The 23,906-nt window shown below is 44.9% G+C and overlaps 1 protein-coding gene across 1 annotated transcript; it reads left to right on the top strand.

Moving 5' to 3' along the window:
• The first annotated feature begins 245 nt into the window (after nt 1-245).
• On the top strand, nt 246-23,595 carry Slc16a1 (solute carrier family 16 member 1). The gene is made up of 5 exons (XM_051165518.1): nt 246-404; nt 14,821-15,080; nt 18,355-18,498; nt 20,021-20,866; nt 22,892-23,595. Exons 2-5 carry the CDS (start codon nt 14,864-14,866, stop codon nt 23,164-23,166), a joined length of 1,482 nt encoding a protein of 493 aa, XP_051021475.1. The 5' UTR covers nt 246-404; nt 14,821-14,863; the 3' UTR covers nt 23,167-23,595.
• The last annotated feature ends 311 nt before the right edge of the window (nt 23,596-23,906 follow it).

Genomic DNA, 23,906 nt, shown 5'->3' on the forward strand with positions numbered 1-23,906 from the left:
CGGGGGGTGGGGGGGTGAGGGTGGAGGGGGGGGGTCTCACGGCCGTGGCGCCGGGTCACGTGCCGGGGACGGGGGCGCCGGCGCGCGCGGCCGAGCGAGCGGGTACGCGCGGCTGGCAGCGTGTGGAGGCGCGAGATGCAGAGCAGGGTGTATGTATGGCAGGGAGGGGGCGGTGGCCGAGCAGGCCGACTCCACCCCCTGTGCGCATGCTCCGGCCCCCGCGGGGTTATAAGGCAGCCGCGCCTGCCCCGCCAGACAAAGTGGCTAGCTGCGACGTGACTGGTCCGCCGTGCGGTTGCCGCAGCCAACGAACCCGGCGTCTGCAAAGGACCCGAGCCGGACGCCCCCCGGGCGCCGAGGAAGCGCGGCCCGCGTACTCTGGGCGCCGCAACCTACACATAACGGTTAGTCCGGGCTGAGCGAGCGGCGCGCTTGCAGCGACTCCGCGCGATGCCCTTGATGCCCCGAGGGGTCGGGGGAGTCCGGCGGGCACGCGTGGGCTTGGGTCCCTGGGGGTACGGCGCGGCGGGTTGGGACGGCCCGACAGAGGGCATCCTGGGCTCGCGGAGCCGCATGGCCTCGGAACGTGGCGTGGGTGAAGGGGACCTTGAGACGTTGTGTGCAGCGTCTCTTCCTTGCCGAGCCCGCGGGCCCGTCGTGGTCATGTGGCGGCTGCTGGGCTGCGGGAGTCGGGTCATGGTGCCCGGTGACCTTGGGGGAGACGCTTCCAGTCCAGCCTACCGTAGGCGCACGGAGAGATGCTTAGATCGGGCGGAGGGACGACCTGAGGCCGGTTCACGTGGTGCTCTCCTGCCGCCTTCTCGGAGGGAAGGGACTGGGGCGGGAGTAACTTAGGACTCGTGGCATGCCCGCCCAGCCTCCCTCGCCTGCCAATCGGTGTCCCACCTGGTGACTTGCCGGGGTGGTGTGAGGAGCGGCATTGCCGACCGCCCTTACGAGACTGCGGGGTTCCAGTGAACTTTGAGGAAGGGGCGGGAGGTTGGGATAGGGGCTCTTTGTGGTCCAACCTGTGGCTTCGGGCGCGTCTGCTGCGGGCACGGGGTCTCAAGGCATCCCTGAAGAGGAGACTTAAATAGCATTACATTTGGGCTGAGCACGCTTTCTGTGCCAAGTAACGTCGTTTTTCCGAGTGCATTTTTTAGCCTTTTTTTTTTTTTTCCTTTATGGTGGCGTATTTGGTGCAACCCGCAGTTGCGAAAACCAGTTGCCGATCACTCAACCAGGAAACGCACGTGTTACTACTACCTCAGTCTTTTCCCGTTTTCCAGTGGCTCATTGTAAACTGGCCGTCCACTGCTAGTAGTTACACAGTGACAAACTCCTTTTTTTTTTTTTTTTTTAACCATAACTAATTTTTAAGCCTTCAGGCGTTATTTGACTTAGACAGGGGTTGTGTGTAGCTCAGTAGTAAGAGTGCCTGCCTGGCCTGCCATGCCGGAGGCCCCAAAGTTTGATCGCCTGCATTGAAAAAAAAATTATTCTGGTTTTGACACGAAATGAGTATATGCTGACGTGTGATATTAGTAATTGTATAAGAGTTTGGGAAAGGGTGGATAGGAATTGAGCCAAGCAACGTGATTTTTTTTTTTCCCTCAGCTGCCAGCTGAATAAGGTAAGAGAGACTGCATCTCGCATTTATTTTATTTATTTATGCATCCACTTGTAGTTGATAAATGGTGCTCCTAAATCCAAGTCTGTGTGTGGGTGTGTGTGTGTGTGTGTGTGTGAGAGAGAGAGAGAGAGAGGGAGAGAGAGAGATTTTGTGGCGGTCCATGGCCTTAGCCTTTTATGAATTGAATCCAAGGTATACAGGCAGGAGGTGTAGACTTTTACATAGTGAGACCCTTCTCAAAAAGCAATATAAAAATATCCAAGTTTTACAACTTTGCCTTCCAATAACCATAAAAAAAAATGACCAATAATTCAAGATTTTAGGCCGTAATTGTAGGATTTGAGGGTGTTTCTATGTCTCCCCGACTGTCCTTGAACTCCGTAGGCCAAATTGGCTTTGAATGCAGAATTCGGTCTGCCTCTGCCTCCCCAGTGCTGGGACTAAAGTCATCTGCCATCATGCCCAGCCTAGGATTTTTATTTTGTTTTGTTTTTCTGAAACAGTTTCTCTGAATACCCTGAGCCCCCTTTGTAGACCAGACTGGCCTCAAACTCACAAAGATCCGCCTGCCTCTGCCTGCCTGGGTGCTGGGATTACAGGTGTGTGCTCCCATGTTCAGCTAGGATTAATTATTTGAGTGTGTTTCAGTAATTTCATTGTGGGTTTAAGTGGGTACTGTTGGTTTTCACAGATTGCAGTGACCTAGTTAAATGGTTCTTAGTTTGAGGAGCATTCTGAGCCTTTTAAAGGTTTAGTTGTAAGATTTACATAATCCTAAACAGATTAAGAGGGGCAGGGCATGAGGGGATGGAAACATGGGTACCTGTAAACTCAGGCAAAAATAGTGTTAGATTAATATTTTCCCAACTTTTTTGGGGGGGGCGGGGAGACAGGGTTTCTCTGTGTAGCCTTGGCTGTCCTGGACTCGCTTTGTAGACCAGGCTGGCCTCGAACTCACAGCGCTCCACCTGCCTCTGCCTCCCAAGCGCTGGGATTACAGGTGCATGACACCGAGCCCAGCAATATTGTACCAACTTCTTTAAAGCCTTCATTCCCTTTGTGCTTCAGTTCCTGGGATATATTCCACGCGAGGTCCAGATCCCTGTATAACTGCCTGCCTGACTGTTTTCATTGCCCATGAGGACTAAATATGGGACTTGAACTCAAGGATGCGTCTCTGAGGAAGTACTGTTCAATCTGAGGCTTGACAAAGGGAAGTGGGAGCTAGGTAGGCACAGGTGGTGTGAAAGACCATTGAAGACAGCGCTGGGGACCGCGCGGAAACTGAAAGAATTTCACCAAAAATTAACATGGAGAGGTCAAAAATAATGAGGGAATAGAAGTGCCAGCTAATGGAGGGCCTTGTGTCATTTCAAGGATACAGGAAGAGAACTAACCAGTTTATTGAACTTTTGACATTGGCAGAAAGCTGTTTAAGGATTGTTCAGTGTAGCTGAGCAGGTTTGGGTTTTCTGAGTGTCATTCTGGATGCGGTTAGAGTGGGCCCGTGTGAGAATACCGAGAGGGAACCCTTGAGGAAGGGAAGGTTTTGGGTAGGGGTGTTGGAAAGCAGAAATCCTCTGTGGAGTTAAGGATGTGGCTCAGGTTGCTAGTTGGAGCAATGCAAGTTTATTATCTTCGTTTTAACCAGTGGCAGTCCTGAAGTCATACGACCACACCCGAACTGCCCCACTTATAAAACTTGTAGATAAAATTCAAAACCATTTCTGTTCTCTTGCCCATTTGTATTGGTGAAGCCGAAGTCTTTTTGTTTCCTCTTTACCCTTCTCTATAGTTGAGTATGGAAAAGGCTCATTGACAAGCGGTTGAGCCACTAGTGTGTCATTGCACTCTCCCTCCCTGCTTTCCTCAGTTTCTGCCGGCTTGTTGCAAAGCAAATCCTAAATGAAATTATTTCACCTCAGGCTGGAGAGATGGCTCAGAGGTTAAGAGCACTGCCTTTTATTCCAAGGGTCTTGAGTTCAATTCCCAGCAACCACGTGGTAGCTCACAACCTTCTATAATGAGATCTGGTGCCCTCTTGTGGCATGCAGGCACACACACTTAGGCAGAATAAATCTAAAATTTTTATTTAAAAATAAATTATTTCATCTCTAAATACTTTAGTATATAATTCTGAATAATAATAATAAGAATATTATTATTATTATTAGTTTTTTGAGACAAGGTTTCTCTGTGTAGACCTGACTGTCCTAGAAGTAACTCTGTAGACCAGGCTGGCCTTGAACTCACAGACGTCTGATTGCCTGTGCTTCCAGAGTCCTGGGATTAAAAGTGTGCATCACCACCTGATTTCAAAGAGAATTTTAATTAATTAGTTTTTGTATCCCACGATGGCCTGGAGCTCAATTCCTGGTCCTCTTGCCTCCTCCTTTCATTCTGGGATTATAAGTGTGCCACCACCACACACAGCTTATGCAGTGTTTGGGATCAAGCCCAGCCTTACCAATTAAGCTATATCCATAGCTATCTGAAAGATAAAAAGCCTCAGAAAGTCCATAATCATATTATCCTATCTTTAAAACTTAACATCACACACAATTCTATCAGTATTCATATTTTTCCAAGTTGTATTTATATTTATGTATTGAGCTTGGTTTGTTTTGTTTTTGTTTTAAATAATTGGTTCCCTTGATCAAGGATACAAACAAGGTCATATGTATGCTTGGTGTCTGTGAAATTTATAGGTTTCTCGTCTAAGTAATTTATTTGAAGGAAACAAGCTCTAGTCTTTCCCATTTGGGATTTTGAATTTGTCCTCATGGCATAGTTTTAACATGTCCTAGTTTAGCAGACCCCGATGTGTTTTCCTTTAATTGGCAGCTCACTTGAAGACCAAGCAGAGCAGCCCGGTTTTTATTTCTGAGTAAAGCTTTAGGAGGAGAGATCAAGTCTATTTCATGTTTGCTACTTCTACGTGGTGACATGTGATGTGGTGTTCCTCTTTCTCTTGCATTCACACCTGCTCTTATCGGTTCAGTATGGTTTGAAAAGGCAGTCATTTAATTGCACTTTTAATTTTTTACCATTCCTTCTTAATTATCAACCAGAATACCTTTATTAAAGGTGTAGTTGGAAGGAAGGGACATTGAGGTACAATGAAGAAGTGTCCACTGGGCAGCTTAGGCTAGCCTTGAACTCACAATTTCACACATGCCGGTTTGACCTTGAGACCCTCTCGTGTAGCCTCGGCTTGTCTCAGGCGTTCTGTGTACCAAGATGGCGTGATTGAACTCCTGATCCTCCTATCTACCTCCCAAGTGGTACGACCAACAGCCTGAGCCACCATGCCCAACTGCAATCCTCTTTTTACTTAATATGGTATGATATATGATTGAGGAAACTATATTTTTGAAAGCAGCAAAAAACTCAGATACATCAAGACACATCTTTTAAAAGATACTCATTTGGGGCTGAGAATACAGCTCAGTGGTAGAAGGCTGTCCTAGCACATGAAAGACCTGGGCTTGACTGCCTCCCACTGGAAGAGGTGGGGGTTACTTAAAAGGTTTTAGCAGTTGGTATTAACTTGTCCTTAGTCGTTCAGTAAGTACTTAGTTCTTAAGTTGATGGGTTCTGTTGGTGCTCTTGGATGGTTTGCCTGTTTTCATGGGTTTTGAAGGATGGGTGCCTGGGAGAAAGACACATGGTACATGCTATCCATGGGACGGTCAGCGGACAACTGTGGGTGGAACTGGTTCTTTCCTTCCATCTTCTCTGTGATCCATCTACTTTTTCAGTTACTCCCAAGGCGTTTAATGTAATACTTACTCTGTTTTGTGACTCCTGTGTTCTTCCAGGTAACCAGGCTTAAATCCTCTTCCCCGCCCCCCTTGGTTTTTCGAGACAGGGTATCTCTGTGTACCCTTGACTGTTCTGGACTCACTTTGTAGACCAGGCTGGCCTTGAACTTACAGCGATCTATCCGCCTGCCTCTGCCTCCACCGCCCAGCTGCCTTAAATCCTCTTAAGTCATCTTAGCACTTTCCCCTGGCAGGCCTACTTCTCCTGCAGACAGGTAGCTGCCACACCCTCTTTGCCTTTGTTGTGCGTGCCTGCCTCTCTTCCAATACTATTATTGTTACCCAGTTTAGAATTGCTTTGTGATTAATGCAGTGGTCTTTTTACTTTGTATATTACTGTTGCTGTTGAGACAGAATCTCTGTAGCCTAGACTGGATTCAAATACCAAATGAAGGATCATCCAAGCTGCCATACCTGGTTTGTGTGTTCCCAGGGCTGCACACATGCTGGGCACATGCTTAGTCTACTGACTAAGCTGCAAACCCCGCCTTCTATTATTGTCATCCTCTTCCACCCTTCTATAAAATTCTACCAGTTTCTGGTCACCTCCCTAATTAAAACCACCTAGGGATAAGTTGTTTCACAAACGTGAGGACTTGAGTTCAATCCCCCGTGTAAAAGAGCTAAGCTGTGGTTGTATACATGGCTTTACGCCAGTACTCTGGAGATGGATGCAGGCAGATCTCCTGTGAGTTTGAGCCCAGATTGCTCTTCATAGTGAGTTCCAGGACAGCCAGGGCTACATACAGAGACCCTGTCTCAAAGACCAAACTGGGGTGGTGCACACTTAAATCGCAGGGCTGGAGAGGTGGAAATACAAGAGCGCGCGCCTGCCCGCCCCCCCCCCTCCCTCTCTCTCTCTCTCTCTCTCTCTCTCTCTCTCTCTCTCTCTCTCTCTCTCTCTCTCTCTCTCTCTCTCTCTCTCTCTCGGCCTGGAACTCACAGCAATCCCCCTGCCTCTGCCTCCTGAATGCTGGGATTTAAGCACCATGCCCAGCCCAACGCGAGTTCTCTTAAAAGCCTGCCTGATCTGAGCAAGCTCCAAGCAAATGAGAGACCTTGTCTTCACAGAAACCATGCAGACCTCTGGCCTCCATATGTACACGCACCTGCATATAACTGTACGTACACACACACTTTCAGGGTTTTCCACTTCCTACCTAATTGATTTGTTGGGATAGAATATTAAGTCTTTGCATCAGGGTCTCATTGGGCAGCAGTCTGGCATTTGAATGTCCCTCTGCCTCTGCATCCTGAGTGCTAGGATCAAAGGTGTGTACCACCATGCTTGGCAAATTAAATCATCTTAAGCATATTGCTCTAACTAATCTTTAACAGTTCTATATGCTCCTTAATTTGTCTTAGCAAGGGGTTATTTTCCTCCCTGTAATTTAAATTTTTTTCTTTTGGTGGAGGGTCATAGATCTTAACAGTGGATCTGTGTGGTAGCGTGAGTCCCAGTGTCACGCACAGAAGCGTTTCAAAGCTCAGCCCTCACAGTCACAGAACGAGCTCACCCTCACTGTAACAAGAAGGGCTCCGAGGCCTGAGCCTTTGAAGGCATCACTGACCAGAAATAGATGAGCAGGGCCTGGTCCTGTTCATTGTCACACTACTACTCTGGTGCTAATCACAACCCATAATATTGCTTAATTTGATTTGACAGAGTTTGCTTTTGCAGAGAAAAGAACTTTAAAATGTTCTGGTATCGTAAGTTACATAACTGATTATTGGTTGAAAAATACATCTCTCCCATGATTCTGCTTTGTCTTTGGAGGTGTTTGTATGAGGGTTTTGGATACTGGGTGGGTAGGGGTTGTTGGTTACTGGTTTCAACCAGTTTCCTGACAAGAAACAACTTCAGGCTTTATTTCAGCTAGCTCAAGTTTTGGGTATGACATCAGGGTGAGGAAGACATGGCAGCAACATAAGGTTCCTTGCTCACATCTGGGCAGTCAGGAAGCACAGATGAGTTCTAGGCGTCCAGGCCTGCCCCTACCTAGAACCCACCACTTCCAGCTAGGTTTTATCTCCTAAAGGTCCCTCAACTTCCCAAAACAGTGCCACCAGCTGGTGACTGAGTATTCAAATACATAAACCTGTGAGGAGCCATATCAGGATGGAACCCAGTACACAGCTGAATGAGTGGAAACTTGGGTCAGCCACTGGAGGCAGTGCTTTGACAGCCGAGTTAGACACCTGGGTCCACAAGGTGGCAGGAGAGAACGAAACCCTAGACAGTTGTTTCCTCTGACCTCCATGGGAGTGGTGTCCACTATCAGATTCTTTGTTTTGCTTTTTGGTTTTTTTGTTTAGTTGGTTGGTTGGGTTTTTGTTTTGTTTTGTTGTTGTAGTTGTTGTTTTTGTTTTTTGAGACAGGGCCTCTCTGTTAGCCTTGGCTGTCCTGGACTTGCTTTGTAGACCAGGCTGGCCTCAAACTCAAAGTGACCTCCCTCCTTCTGCCTCCTGAATACTGGGATTAAAGGCGTGCGCCACCACACCCGGCCTCATTCTTTGTCTATTAATAAATAAAAAGAAAACATAATGGCATTTGTGATGTTTGTAAATTTTTGGTAGGGAGTAAAAGTAAAAGTATTTTAAGTTGGTTGTTGGAGTTAGCCCCTTCCTCCCCCTCCTTTGCTTTGTCTGTCTGTCTTTCTTTCTTTTGTTTTTCAAGACAAGGTTTATCTGTAGCCCTGGCTGTCCTGAAACTCATTCTGTAGACCAGGCTAGCCTCAAACTCAAAAGACCTGCCTGCCTCTGCTTCCTAAGTGCTGCGATTGAAGGTGTGGGCCGCTGCCACCCAGCTAGATTTTCTTTTTTTAATGTTTTAAAATTACATTTCTTGAGAGAGAAGGGAGGAGGAGAGATCCTGTGGGGGACAGAGAGGACAGTTTGTAAGAGTTGATTCTCACTCATCCTGTGGGTCCCCAGGATCAAACTCAGGTTACCGGGCCTTTTCCTGTAGAGTCTTGTCACCTGTTACTTAGTTTTGAGAACCAAAGCAATGTTTTTTTTTAAACTAATTTTCTCTTCTGTTTTCCTATAAGAGGGATCATCATCTATCCCCCTTCTGTGATCCTATCAAAGATTTTTTTTTTTAAGATTTATTATTTATTTATTATCATGTATACAGTGCTCTGCCTGCATGTACACCTTCAGGCCAGAAGAGGGCATCAGATCACATTATAGATGGTTGTGAGCCACTATGTGGTTGCTGGGAATTGAACTCAGGACCTCTGGAAGAGCAGTCAGTGCCTTTAACCTCTGAGCCATCTCTCCAGCCCCCCTATCAAAGATTTTTAAACTCATAGTCTGCAGGATCAAGCTCCAAGCTGTGTGGAGTTCAGTAAAGCTTGTAAATGTGTTGGAATTGTGGTTGTTGGCTTCTTGTTTTAGCGGTACCTGTAGTACCTCATACTTTATTTATCAGGTCTTAGATTAGACACCAACTCAAATTGTTTGTCATCATTACAATGTCCAATTAAAACCTTTTTTTTTTTCCTTCCTTTTTTCAAGACAGGGTTTCTCTTGTGCTGTCCTGGACTTGCTTTGTACACCAGGGAATCCTTGAACTCACAGAGATCCTCCCTGAGTACCACGCCCGGCACAATAAGAACTATTTTGACAGTTCTACTTTGGAATTTTATTTTATGCATCTATGCATTTACTCTTTTTTAAGGATTGCCTCATTTTGTACCTCGGCTGGTCTTGAACTCACTGTGCAGAATACACAGAGCCCAGACTTGTGGCAGTCCTCCTCCTTCAGCCTCCCGAGATTGGGGCCACACGTGTGCCCTGCCGTTCCCAGTTTACCTCAGTGTGTTGGGATGTTTCACCGTTTGCACCACAACCACCACAAGAATCTGGCGCTCCTCAGGAAAGGTCACTGCTGTTCCTGTGTGAGTGAGACTAGCCAGAGCCTGTGCCACACAGCAGAGAGATCTTGTCATCCTAGGGTTATGTAATCAGGATATCACAGATAGATTAATAATTAGATTCTTTGGCCACATAGAGTGATTTTTCACAAATTCTGGCAGAATACTTTAATTAGAAACTGTATGTGCCACCACCTAAATGGCTATCTTAGTTTGACGTGGGTTTTCTGGCCCTGTTTCCAGTAGGTTCACCTCAGCAAATGTACTGAAATTCATTCAGACCTTCATCTCTTCAACAGCTCAGTAGAATGAACCTCTAAAGAGGCTGTTGAAGTTCTTGCAGATTAGAAACCCAGCCTCTTGTTATCGTAAATATTAGTACTTACCCTCTTAGCACTGTCACCTAGAGATCTCAGGTGAGTAGAAGGGAGCCAAGTGATTTAATAATTGCTTTAATTTGAGGAAAATCAAGTACTCATTTGGAAATTGTATATTTCTAATAAAAAACCCAGTAATTACTTTAATGACAACACAGTGTAAGGTTTATATCCTCAGCAATTAGGAAGACTATTTAAAGGCCGGGCGTGTGGCTCAGTGGCTGAGTGCTTGCCTGGTGTTCAGTGTATTTAGCAGTGAGTCTTCTACAGAAAAGCCACTCACAAGACAGATCAGTGTCACACTTGAACTGACACATAAAACTGTAGTATTTATCTTTCTGGATCTGGTTTATTTTATTCAGTAAGTGTCCTTGGGGCCCATCCATGTTGTCGCAAATGACAGGATTTTCTCTTTTCTTTTCTTTTCTTTTTTATTTTGTTTTCCTTTTGTTTAGATTTGATTTATTTTTTTGAGACAGGGTTTCTCTGTGTAGCCTTGGCTGTCCTGGACTCACTTTGTAGACCAGGCTGGCCTCGAATTTATAGCAATCCGCCTGCCTCTATCTCCCAAGTGCTGGGATTAAAGGCATCTGCGGATTTTCTTTCTTTCTTTCTTTCTTTCTTTCTTTCTTTCTTTCTTTCTTTCTTTTTTTTTTTAATTTTTTTTATTTAGGCTTAGTAATACTCCATTGCATGCGGTACCATTGATGCACATTTAGGTTCCGTTTGTGTTTTGACTGTTTTCTGTTTTAATTCTTTGGATGGATGTGTACATGGTATGTGTGTGCAGACCTACCTGCCACTGCATTCATGTGGAAGACAGGGCACCTTGATGAAGACGCCAGGCATCAAACTTGGCCAGACTTGCTTAAAATAACCTTTACTCACCAACCATCTCATCAGCCCATGTCTTGTCTGTTTTCCTTTTATTTTGAGACAGGGTTTCTCTGTGTTAGTCTTGCCTGTCCTGGAGTTGCTTTGTAGACCAGGCTGGCCTCGAGCTCACATTGATCCACTTGCCTCTGCCTCCAGAGTGCTAGCATTAAAGGCATGTGCCACTACGCCCTGGCCTGTCTTGTCTATTTTTAACTAGTGCTGCAAAGAACGTGGAAGTACGGAAATATCTTTCCACCCAGATTCCAGTTCTTAGAAGTGTACATCCAGGAGTATAACTGGATCAAATGACAATTGTAGTCAACTTTTATTAATCTATATACTGCTTATCATAGTAGCCAAACCAGCATAGTGTCTTATCACCAGTGTCAGCTGAGCATGGTACTTCATGTTTTTAATCCTGGTATTCGGAAGGCAAAGGCAGGAAACTTGTAGAGACAAGATTACACTTTGTGGTGTTTCCTTATGTAGCATGATGAAAATTATGCATGTTATAATTGATGGCTGTTTTGTGAGTCAGGTCCAGCAGTCAGAAGTCTACTTTTCAAAGATGCTCCTCCCCCTCTGAGTGGCGGAGGTAGCTGCTGGGGGCTAAACCCAGGGCCCTGTGCATGTTAAGTATACATACACTACCCTCTCCTCCCTCCCCCGCCCCCGGTGTGTGTGTGTGTGCGTACACACACCACTCTATTCCATTTAATCTGTAAAAGAAGCCAGGCTTGATGGCACCTGCCTGTGCATCCCCAGCACTTGGGAAGGCATAAGCAGGTGATCTCTGAGTTCGAGGCCAGCCTGGTCTCCAAAGCGAGTCCAGAACAGCCAAGGCTACACAGAGAAACTCTGTCTTGAAAAAAACAAAAGATGGCCGGGCGTGGTGGCACACGCCTTTAATCCCAGCACTCGGGAGGCAGAGGCAGGCGGATCGCTGTGGTCTACAAGTGAGTCCAGGATGGCCAAGGCTACACAGAGAAACCCTGTCTCGAAAAACCAAAAAAACAAAAGATTTCCTAGTCCTTGAGATCTGGAAGTTACCACGTTAAATCCGCCTTATGGGTCTGAATGTCTGAATTTGGAGCCTAAAACTAGGAGTTTATAAGCCAGGTGTTGTGGTGCATTCCTTTAATCCCAGCATTTGGAAGGCAGAGGCAGGTGGATCCCTGTGAGTTCGAGGACAGCCTGGTCTACAAAGGGAGTCCAGGACAGCCAAGATAGCATAGAGAAACCCTGTCTCAAAAAACACAAACAAACAAAACTAGGAGTTTCTGCTTAGTAATGTACGTTGAGGTTTAGATAGATTCTATGCCTTTCATATTCACAAGTGGCTGTTGTCTTCTTAGGAAGTGGTGGTTGGGTTTGTTTTTCATGTTGGTATGGAGAGTACAGGTAAATTAATGTTTCCTTGGGCTTTTGTAACTTCTCTGGAGGGAGTCCAGGGCATGGGGGCTGGAATTCGACTTTGGCTTTCTAGATTAGTTAACTAGTAAAATGCATTCATATCCCCCCAACTCCGGTGTCTTTGTGAGAGAATGGACATTGTACATGTGATAGTGTGTGCCCTCAGAGCTGGATAGCCTGGTGCTTATGAAACCACCCAATGTACGTGCTGGCAACTGAACTCAGATCCTTTGCAAGAGCAGTGTGTGTTCTTAACCACTGAGCCATGTCTGCAACCCACTAGTATAACTGGGGAGGGGGATTGGGAGGACTGGGTCCTACTATGTAGATCTGACTGTTTTAAAACTCACTATGTAGACCAAACTGGCCTCAGAAACTCAGAGATCGTCCTGCCTCTGCCTTCCAAGCGCTGGGAATAACGGTGTGAAACTATGCCCAGACACTTAGGCAGCTGCTTCTCTGGGTGAGTTCAAGGCCAGCCTGATCTACATAGTGAGTTCCAGTACAGCCAGGGCTACATAGTGAGACCACGTGGGGTGGGAGCAGTGGTAAAAATGTTCTTATTTCTATTGTCATTTCCACTGTGGACTTCGTTCCTCGTGTCTTAGCTGCCCACCTCACTCCCTGTTGGTGTTGCTTTATAGCACATGCCCAGACTAACTCTCCTTTCACCTCCTGAATGCTGGGGTTCCTGCCATGTCCCGCTATGCTTGGCTTCTGTGTCCTCTTAGAAGACACGTTTTCTCAGCACCCCATCGCTTATTTTTAACACCTTTTTACTTTAAATAACATTTCAACTGTGGGGCTGCTACAAACTGTAGATTAAAATCTTGATACAAGGGATGGGATAGCAATTGAGATCTTAATTTTTTAAATTAATTTTTAAAAAAAGATTAAAATATTTTTCTTCTTTTTTCGTGTGTGTGTGTGTGTGTGTGTGTGTGTGTGTGTGTGTGTGTGTTTGGTTTGGTTTGTGTAGCCTTGGCTGTCCTACACTCATTTTGTAGACTAGGCTGGCCTTGAACTCACAGCAATCCACCTGCCTCTGCTGGAATTAAAGGTGTGCACGACCATGCTCAGCAAGATTAAAATCTTAAAACTATTGTTCTATCATTTAGCTTCTGGACCTTAACATGTGAAGTTCATATGTGTTCCCTTTTCCTGAACTACAGCAAAGGGTCTAGTCCTCACATTTCCTTTCGGGATGAGGCCTTCTGTGTAAGAAAGAGAACTGCTGCTGTAAATGGAGATTTTCAATTAGGGTTTTTTATGTTAATTATAAGTTATTTGTCAAGTGGTGGTAGAATTATGTTGAATCTGTGTCTGGGTTTTTAAATGTTGTATCCCCCCCCCCCCCACACACACACAAAATATTTCGGACACTTATTTACATGTGTATCTTCCCTAAAGTTACATAAGTTGAAACTTTAGATTCTGTAGAAAAGGTATTATTAACTTGATGAGGCACCTCTTCATGACTAAAAATTAGAGCTGCCTTTTAATTGGGACAAATCCTAGCTGGCAGCTAAGCGCAAAGCTAATCACGTCCAGCACGTACCGCTAGTCTAGTCAGGACCCAGCGTGTTGCCGGCACGTAGGTGTTCCCTGTGCATGTGCATGCTCTTGATCTTTTGAGCAGTTCTTGGAAATGATAAGTAGTCGCTTTATGCTTAGAGGAAGGACAGAGAAAGTGAGTTCTTGGAGCCCTTGTCCTTAGCAGATTTACGTCCGATAGATAGCACGCCTATGGTAAGCAGCTTTGTACTATTCAGTCAGGCATAATTTTTAAGAAACCGTAGCTTGTAAAAAATGTTTTTACTAGTCGGACGTGGTGGCACACACCTTTAATCCCAGCACTCAGGAGGCAGAGACAGGCGGATCAATGTGAGTTCAAGGCCAGCCTGGTCTACAAAGAGAGTCCAGGACAGCCAAGGCTACACAGAAAAACCCTGTCTCAAAAAACAAAAAAACAAATCAAAACAAAAAAGACTTAGGAGTTCGAGGCCAGCCACAGCCACAAAGGTGTGTGAAGTCAGCCTGGGCTGGGCTGCATGGGATCCTCTCTTGGGACAACCAGTTTTTTGGAAGAGTATGGACAGTTAAATCTGCTTTTCTGTTTTCCTACTTAGAATTGGAATGGTTGCCATGCACATTGATTTCAGTTGATGTGTGGTTTTTTGTTTTGTTGTTTTTGGTTTTTTTGCTTGTTTTTGGTTTTTCGAGACAAGGTTTCTCTGCGAGTAGTCTTGTCTGTCTTGAACTCACTTTGTAGACCAAGCTGACCTCAAACTCAGAGATCCTCCTGCCTCTGCCTCCTGAGTGCTGGGATTAAAGGGGTACACCGCCACCAGCCATGTGGTTTATTTCATTGACAGAAATTTTGTTTTAGTTGCTTGGTTGTGAGAACTGGCCACTTTAGAGTACATGGTGTTTATTTTCCATAGAGTGTCACTGCCCAACACTGATAACAAGAGAGCCATTTAAAAAAATCACTTAGAAAAAAGTACAAAGAAGCCTTTGTTTCTTTGGAAACCAAACAGAAAAGTAAGAGTGACAGGTCCACTGGAGTTGTGCTGGTGACAGGTCTGTTTTTGTTTTTAATTTAATCCCCTTTAGGAGACAGGGTCTTTCTCTGTCCCATTCCCTGGCCTGAATCAACAAAACCCAGAAAGATATTTCCTTTCTACTCCGATTGTTAACGGGCTTGCAGTGAGTGGCTGTGTATCAAGGGCTGAGGAAACATATATGTGTTATTGCAGAAAAAGGATTTGCGGGGGCTGTCTTGTTGCTGACATTTTCCCCCACTTTATACCCTTCAGATACTAGATTTGCACTGCACCTCGGAATCCATCTACACCTAAAATGCCACCTGCAATTGGAGGACCAGTCGGATACACCCCCCCAGACGGAGGCTGGGGGTGGGCCGTGGTAGTTGGAGCTTTCATTTCTATCGGCTTCTCTTACGCGTTTCCCAAGTCCATCACTGTCTTCTTTAAAGAAATTGAAGTTATATTCAGCGCGACCACCAGTGAAGTGTCATGGATATCGTCCATCATGCTGGCCGTCATGTATGCCGGAGGTGAGTGCCCTCTGCTCTTTCAACTCACCCGAGGCAGCCAGAGTCTGCACAGTGTACTATCTTAGTCAGGTGCTCTGAAGTGTTGCTTCCTGGCGGTTTGCATTGGAGCATGCTTCTCTTCCCCAATTACGCTGGCAGCTCTTTCCCCCTTCCTTCCACTGTGGGTTTGGAACAGGAATGAAAGTGTGAGGAGCTCAGGTATTAGCTGTGTTTTAAATAAAAGCTCTCGTAAAATGGTTGTGTGTAAACCTTGTTTCTTTCTCTTGCCCTCTGTCAGATACTTGGAAAGCAAACATTTGTAAATGTTGAGCTGTAAGATTTTACAAAGCTACTCAAATGTCTGGAATAGTATAGTTTAAAGTCTCAGGTAAAATCTATAATTTAAGGACTGGGCTTGCCCCACAAGCACCAAGAGGCAAAGACAACCGACACCCCTTTGGCTGGCACACACACCAAACGCTCGCCCTCACATGCGCGTGCACACTCACCAAAAGGTAGACGCTGATTAAAGTCTTCCCCTGCTCCTGTGAGAAACTTGAATTCTGTCTTTTTCTACCCCTTTCTTTTCTTTGGCACAGTGTGGAAGCAGTGTAGAAGGTAAACTGCTTGTTTAAAACAGTTTATTTTACCTGGAGACATCAAACCACAATTAAACACAAAAGTTAAACCTACCATAAAACTTGAGGCTGTTTAGTAGGACTTCTGGGGCAGAGTGTTTTTGTTTAGCCAGGTTGGCAGTGCTCCATGTTGTCTTGTGAGATATCTAGAAAGATATCTTTTTTGCTAAGAATTCGGTGTCTCGGGTTATACTTTTCATGTAGCTCTTTTAACAGCCAACACAAAGATTCTACGTTTCAAATGGTGAGTAACTTAGCCTTAGGCTACTAAGCTGGTAGCAGATTCAGAAGCATTTATTACGAAAGAGCGCATTCAGCTCTGGGCTGCATGTTGTGAGTGAGAACACTAATTCTCCTGTACTTTTTGATGTAATAAGCCCACGGACAGTACTGTGTAGTTGAAGTCATAATTGGGGGTTGGGGGGCTGAGACAGGGTTCCTTTGTGTAGCCCTGGCTGTCCTAGAACTATCTCAAATAGACCAGGCTGGCCTAGAATACAGAGATCCACCTGCCTCTGCCTCCTGAGTGCTAGGATTTTAGGCATGCACCAGCACCACCCAGCCCCCTTCCTCATTTTTAAAAAATACAGTTCTCATTACGTAGGCCTGGATGTCTTGGCATTTACAGACATCTCTTTGCCTCTGCCTTGGGATTAACGACCCATGTCACTATTATCTTCAACATTTTAAAAAATATTTATTATGTATGTATACAATGTTCTGCCTGCAAGTGTGACTGCCCACCAGATCTCATTAGAGATGGCTGTGAGCCTCCGTGTGGGTGCTGGGAATTGAACTCAGGACCTCTGAAGGAGCAGTCAGTGCTCTTAACCTCTGAGCCATCTCTCCAGCCCTTGTTTTCAACATGGGTCTCTGGACTATTTAAATATGGAGGTTTGGTTTGGTTTGGTTTTTTGTTTGCTTGGTGGTTGGTTGGTTTTTCAAGACAAGGTTTTTCTCTGTGTAGCCTTGGCTGTCCTGGACTTTGTAGACCAGACTGGCCTTGAATTCACAGAGATCTGCCTGCCTCTGCCTCCTGGAGTGCTAGGATTATAGGCTTAAATATGTCTTTAAGTAAGTTTCCAGAGCTAAATTATGCCACTATCTTTGTCTCTGTGTTTGTGGATTTGAGTATAGTGGCCACAGAGGGCAGAAGACAGCAATGGGCCTTCTGAAGTTGGAGGTGTAGACGGCTGTAAGCTGCCTGATATGGGTGCTGAGAACTGAACTCAGATCCTTTAAAAGAGCTGGCACGTGCTCTTGGCTGCTGAGCCATCTGCCTAGTCCCAGACATTATAGTTTCCAAGGGACAGTAATCTTTAGGATTTGGACTCTTAATTTGCCAGAATCTCCATAAACAGGTTTTGATTATGGTAGCCAAGAGAAATTGGTATAGACATCCAGAGGCCCAGCATGTTCTGCGTGTTTAAGCAGACTGCAAGCCAGAGTGTTGCTCTTGTGTTGTAGCTCTTAGCTGCGAGAGCTTGGGGAAAAGTCAGTGATTCCGAAGCATTAATTATACTTGATGCTTTCCTGTGGGGACGGTTCCTCCTTTGTCCTCACCCAGTTAATGAGTTAACTGACACTTTTCTCTAAGCTCATGTGACATTAGGCCCATTCATTAACCACCCAGTTCTGTTTTTAATGATAGGTAATTGAGGCCATTCTTTCCAAATAACACTTCCATCACTTTTACAACCATCAGTCCTTTTACCTGTGCACTCTTGTTTTTCATGTGTCTCTATGAAGCCCTGGCTGTCTTGTGACTTGCTGTGTCACAGAAGTCCTCCTGTCTCTGTCTCCCAAAGGCTGGGATTAATTAAAGATGTGAGGCACCACACATGGCCAAAGAAAAAAGGTCTTGTTGCCTTCGATTTGTTATTTCCTCTTTTAAGATTTCAAATATTATGAATTTTCTATCAGTGACTAGTTCTTTCATCCTATGCAAACTGTAAACTTAAGTTTTCAAGTGACCCGTGACCTCATGAAGTGGCTGTTTTCATTCATTAGGCCTCCAGTGGGGAACAGTTCTTTGTAGCCTGTGCCTTCTCGCTGCCTCACTTGGCAGAAGGGAAGATCTGTCCCTCAGGCCTCTTTCTTCATAAAGAAAGACAACTGAAAATAAATAAATAAGTAAATAAAAATAAAAAATAAAATAAAATAAAAAGAAAGACAGCTGATAAACTCATGAGGTTCTGATTAGTTATTTCCTAAAGATCTTGCCTCTCCATACTCTTGCTTTGGGCTGAATTGTAACATGATTTTTTTCTATCGTGTGAGGATGGGACCCAGAGCCTTGCTTATTTCCGGTCATCTGCTGTAACCAGGCAGGTTACAGTGTCCTGCATACAGTCACTGTTTCCTAAGCCCATGTCTATGAAGTGTGAAACTCAAGTGTCTTCATAATTCCAAATAAATGAAATATAATAGTTGATTTTATAATCAACAAAAACAGCTTTTCTTTTGTTGTTTACATAAGATAAGCAAAGCACTATCAGTGTGGCGAAGTCTGAGGAAGGCATGCCTCTCACAATGGCATAAAGTCCAATTATCAGGCTTATGAACCATGGGGGGTGGGCATCATTGGTTTTCACATTTGTTTTTTTCTTGTACAGTTTTGGGAATTTATACTACTACATTTCTGATTTCTCTTCTAGGTCCTATCAGCAGTATCCTGGTAAACAAATATGGCAGCCGTCCAGTAATGATTGCTGGTGGCTGCTTGTCTGGTTGTGGCTTGATCGCAGCTTCTTTCTGTAACACAGTGCAGGAACTTTACTTGTGCATTGGTGTCATTGGAGGTGAGTGGCTGCTGATTTGTTTTATATTTATTTATTGTCACTATTTGATCGTGCACTTGCCATTTTAGCTGCTGACTGAGTACTAGTGAGATAGCTCAGTGGATAGAGGAAAAGCCTGAGTTGTCCCCTGGACCCACACGGTGAAGGAATGAACCAGCTCCAGTAGGGCGGCCCTCCACTCTTCCACCATGGCATGGGCACACACAAGCACACAGTTGTTTTATTTAGAAGATAGGGTCCACTGTGTAGCCTTGGCTGGCCTGAAACTTGATATGTAAAGCAGGCTGGCTTCAAGCGCAGAATCACCTGCCTCTGCCTGCCCCTCCCCCGTGCTGGGGTTAAAAGGATTAACTACTGCCATATAAAATGTAGTTATTGCTGGTGTAATTAAGAGATAATTGCATCCTTTTAGGGAGAGACAGTGGTAGCAGGGCAGGGTGGTATACACCTTAAATCCCAATACTCTGAAGGCAGAGAGAGGCAGACAGTTCTCTGTGAGTCTGAGGCCAGCCTGGTCTACAGAGTGAGCTCCAGGACAGCTAGGGCTACAGAGAAAAGCAGAAAATGGAATGACAAGGTGCAGTGATTCACGGAAGGGTAGTCACTGGCTGTTCTGTCCTTACCTCTTGCCCAAGAGGAGCAGGCTTTGACTGGACTAGTACAGTGTGCTACCCAGGTGACACGTCTGAAGGTTAAAGGTACTCTTGATAAGCCTTTTCAAAGGATTCTTGTTTTGTTTTGTTTTGTTTTGTTTTGTTTCTTCTTCGAGACAGGGTTTCTGTGTGGCCTACTTTGTAGACCAGGCTGGCCTCGAGCTTACAGAGATCTGCCTGCTTCTGCTTTCTGAGTGCTGGCATTAAAGGCGTGTGCCACCATGCCCAGCTCTCATTTTTTATTTAGTCATCACATTAAGAAAATGAGCTGTTGACATTGAAATATATGGCCACTGTACAAACCTAACCCCCCCCCCTTTTTTTTTCTTATTTAAACCAAAAAACATTGTGTATACCTTGTCATCATTTCCTTTCAGTTAAACTGTATTATGAACAGCTGTTGCTGTCATTTCAGTATTTGAGGCAGAACAAAGTTTACCATGTCCCGCCAGCTTCAGGAACTGATCTGATTGGGGCAGTGAGGGAATGAAGAGGGAACAGTTACATACAGAGCAACACTGAGCTCAGACAGGCAGCTCTAGGAAGCTCAGCATGGCTACACAGTTGAACAAGGCAGGGATAATTGCATATAGCTGAATAGTCCTTGCTTGGGAAGTAATTTCAAAAATACTTCTTGGGGTGGAGAGAGAGCTCAGAGGTTAAGAGCACTGAGCACTGGCTGCTCTTCCAGAGGTCCTGAGTTCAAGTCCCAGCAACCACATGGTGGCTCACAACCATCTATAAAGTGATCTGATGCCCTCTTTCTGGCATGCAGATGTACACACAGAGCATTCATATGCATTAAATAAAAATTTTTTAAAAAGATGCTTCTCTTTATGACCGTGTGTTATCTCTGCTCCTTTCCCTAGGTCTTGGGCTCGCTTTTAACTTGAACCCAGCTCTGACCATGATTGGCAAGTATTTCTACAAGAAGCGACCATTGGCCAATGGACTGGCCATGGCAGGGAGCCCCGTGTTCCTCTCTACCCTGGCTCCACTTAATCAGGCTTTCTTTGGTATTTTTGGCTGGAGAGGAAGTTTCCTAATTCTTGGGGGCCTCCTGTTAAACTGTTGTGTAGCTGGGTCCCTGATGCGACCAATAGGGCCCACACCAGGCAAGGTAGAAAAACTGAAGTCTAAAGAATCTCTTCAGGAGTCTGGAAAGTCTGATGCAAACACAGATCTCATCGGAGGAAATCCCAAAGAAGAAAAGCGATCGGTCTTACAAACAATTAATAAATTCCTAGACTTGTCCCTGTTTGCCCACAGGGGCTTTTTGCTGTACCTGTCTGGCAATGTGGTCATGTTTTTTGGACTCTTTACCCCTTTGGTCTTTCTTAGTAACTATGGTAAGAGTCAGCATTTTTCCAGTGAGAAGTCAGCCTTCCTCCTTTCCATTCTGGCTTTCGTTGATATGGTAGCCAGACCTTCCATGGGACTTGCAGCCAACACCAAGTGGATCAGACCTCGGATCCAGTACTTCTTTGCTGCTTCTGTGATTGCGAATGGAGTGTGCCATTTGCTAGCGCCTTTGTCTACAAGCTACGTTGGATTCTGTATCTACGCCGGCGTCTTTGGGTTTGCCTTTGGTTGGCTCAGCTCCGTATTATTTGAAACATTGATGGACCTCGTTGGACCCCAGAGGTTCTCCAGTGCTGTGGGCTTGGTGACCATTGTGGAATGCTGTCCTGTCCTCCTAGGGCCACCACTTTTAGGTATAGTATATCTCCCTACATTTTCCATTCTGATCTGTGGAGAACACAGCTTTACCTTTAAAGCACAAATGGAGATTGCATTTTAGTGATAGGGTACCAGGCACATGCAGAACTCCTTCATAAGGTCAAAGGTCCTAACCACTGTGTGTATCTAGGATCTTGCAAAGCTTGTTTTAGTAAAAGTCTCAAAAGTCAAGCACTTCAGAAGGTGAGACAGTTTGGCTCAGTTATATTAGTTTGTGAGTCATTATATAATTTGAGAGCTTGGGTTACTAAACTCTTTTTGTTTGCTTGCTTGGGTTTTTGGTTTTTTGTTTGTTTGGTTTTTCTTGTTTTCTTTTTTTAGAAACTTTTTAAAAAAGATTTATTATTATGTATACAGTGCTCTATCTGCATGTACACCTACAGGCCAGAAGAGGGCATCAGATCACATTGTAGACGGTTGTGAGCCACCATGTGGTTGCTAGGAATTGAACTCAGGACTTGGGATAGTAGTCTGTCCCAAGACATCTCCAATCCCTGGTTTCAGGGTTTTTTTAGTTTAGTTTTGTTTTTGTTTTTGTTTTTTTGTTGTTTGTTTTTTGGGTTTGTTTTTTGTTTTGGTGTGTAGTTTGTTTTTTTGGGTTTGTTTTTGTTTTTGGGTTTTTGTTTGTTTGTTTGTTTGTTCGTTTTTTGTTGTTGTTTTGGTTTTTTTTTTTTGTTGTTGTTGTTGTTGTTTTTTAAGACCGGGTTTCTCTGTGTAGTCTTGGCTGTCCTGGACTCACATTGTAGATCAGGTTGGCCTTGAACTCAAAGATCCACCTGCCTCTGCCTCCCTGGGTGCTGGGATTACAGGCGTGTGCCACCACTGACCAGCATCATCTCCCACTCTTTCTAACCCCTTTATCATGTCTTCCACCCTTTACAAACTCCTGTCTTGATTCAGTGTCCCATTCTGTAATGTGGCTTCCAAGGTTCTGTAGAGCTTGGCCTGCCCTGTCTTTCCAACCTTTTTTCCTACCATGGCCTCTTAACCCTTGCTCTCCTGCTCACACCCCTGTGCCTTTGCGCGGTCTGTTCGACCCGCATCATCTCCTCCCTCTTGTCTTTGACTAGTCATCTTCCTGCTGTCACAGTGCTAGTGATGCTTCAAAAGCAGCCGCAGTTGGGGGCTGGAGAGATGGCTCAGAGGTTAAGAGCACAGCCTACTCTTCCGAAGGTCCTGAGTTCAATTCCCAGCAACCACATGGTGGCTCACAACCATCTATAATGAGATCTGGTGCCCTCTTCTGGTTTGCAGACATACATGCAATAAATAAATATTTTTTAAAAAAGCAGCAGCAGCACTCCTCCCCCACTCACTAGTCTCCACCCTCGCTGTAGCAGCTGTCAGTTTGTGTAATGGCCATGTGGAGTCCCGTTTACACTGTTCAGGTGATGTCATTACCATCAGACAACACAAGCTTTTGGGAGAGGGATGAGCCATTTTCCAAATTAATTCATTTGGTGTCAAATAATAGACTTCCTCTGCCGCACAGAGGTGGGAGGTACAGGCCCCAACTCAGACCGCTGTGTTCCCTTACTAGCCTATGACCTTGAAGAAGTTACTTAATGTTCTGGAAGATACATTACGTATTTGGTGCAGACCATGTGCTGTTGGCCATGGGGCAAGTGTTCTCCGGAAGTGCTGATAAGGAGCTTTGGCCTTGGTGACTAGAGTAGATCTGTCTGGCCTTGGACACTCTCAAGTTTCCTTTGAATTACCGTCTTTCCCATTGTGTAGTTAGAGAAGGGATTATGGTCTCTGACCTTTATCATTGAGATTTGCCAGGAGGCAATTGTTTTCAATGTGAAAATAGAAAAAAGAAGGCCAGTCAAAATCAGAGACACTATAAACAGGACATTTAGCAGTTCATTTCTATACTAGTGTGTCATTCATGGGCTCTTTGATGGCTAGTTTGGCATCTTTCTGAGCAGATCTTTTCACTTTGGGAGAGGTGTCCTTGTGTGTTCTTACCTACACAGCCTTGTTTTCTGCATCTTCAGGCCGCCTCAATGACATATATGGAGAGTACAAATACACATACTGGGCCTGTGGCGTGATCCTCATCATCGCAGGCGTCTATCTCTTCATTGGCATGGGCATCAACTACCGACTTGTGGCCAAAGAACAGAAAGCAGAGGAGAAGCAAAAAAGGGAAGGCAAAGAAGACGAGAACACAGATGTTGATGAGAAGCCAACGGAGGCAACCAAAGCAGCACAGTCGCCACCGCAGCAGAGTAGCCCCGGAGACCCCGCAGAGGAGGAGAGTCCTGTCTGACCTGGGCAGCGTGACCAGAGCAGTGTGTGTGACCCAAGACATCGAAACCATCCTGCTGGCCTCTAGTCTACCAGTGGTGCTCAATGCAGACAGTGGACATTGTGTGAAAAATCTACCAGGTGTTCATTGGTGGAATTTTTTTTTTCACTCCTTACCAATCCCTGAATTTAAAATATACTATGCTTTAGGTAGGGAGTGGTTGGCAAAGGATATGGGAAAGAAGTAGGGATTTTGTTTTGTTTTGTTTTGTTTTGTTTTAATCTTAGCTTTCAACAGTGTCATGAAGATTATAATATGTGCCTTATTAAGTTTTAGTTTTTAGAACTCTTTAGAGAGCCTTAACTTTTAAAACCATTCTGCTAAATTCATCTATTTTAAATGTCATTTTAAAACAAAAGATAACAACTAGCTTGCTTGAGGTAACTCTAACCTTAATCTTGTTTTGTTGTTTATAATGCTCTGTCAGACATTGTTACTGGAACATTTATGAGTAGAAATATTGGTTAAAAGTAGGTTCATAAAATACTGACTAAGCATTTTTCCAGCATCATAGTTGGCCTGGGGTATGTGCCTGTTAGGTATAGATTTACGGAATTTAGCACATAAAATTCTGGAAACATGTTGGCTGTTCCAGCCACAGTCAGTCTGTCACCTGCTGGGTTCCTCTTCTCAGGTGCTTGCTCCAGGCCTAGTACTAGTGTTGCCACTAAATTGCCACCTTTGCAGAGACACTAAGCAGT

This window comes from Acomys russatus, chromosome 23 (genome assembly GCF_903995435.1).
Source record: "Acomys russatus chromosome 23, mAcoRus1.1, whole genome shotgun sequence".
Lineage (NCBI taxonomy): Eukaryota > Metazoa > Chordata > Mammalia > Rodentia > Muridae > Acomys > Acomys russatus.

What these genes read in the sequence shown, in the direction of transcription:
- Slc16a1 (XM_051165518.1), top strand. Translation starts at nt 14,864, where the DNA reads ATGCCACCTGCAATTGGAGGACCAGTCGGATACACCCCCCCAGACGGA. An exon ending in GGCCGTCATGTATGCCGGAG is followed by an intron (nt 15,081 to 18,354) that starts GTGAGTGCCCTC and finishes TTTCTCTTCTAG; the next exon opens with GTCCTATCAGCAGTATCCTG. An exon ending in CCTAGGGCCACCACTTTTAG is followed by an intron (nt 20,867 to 22,891) that starts GTATAGTATATC and finishes CTGCATCTTCAG; the next exon opens with GCCGCCTCAATGACATATAT.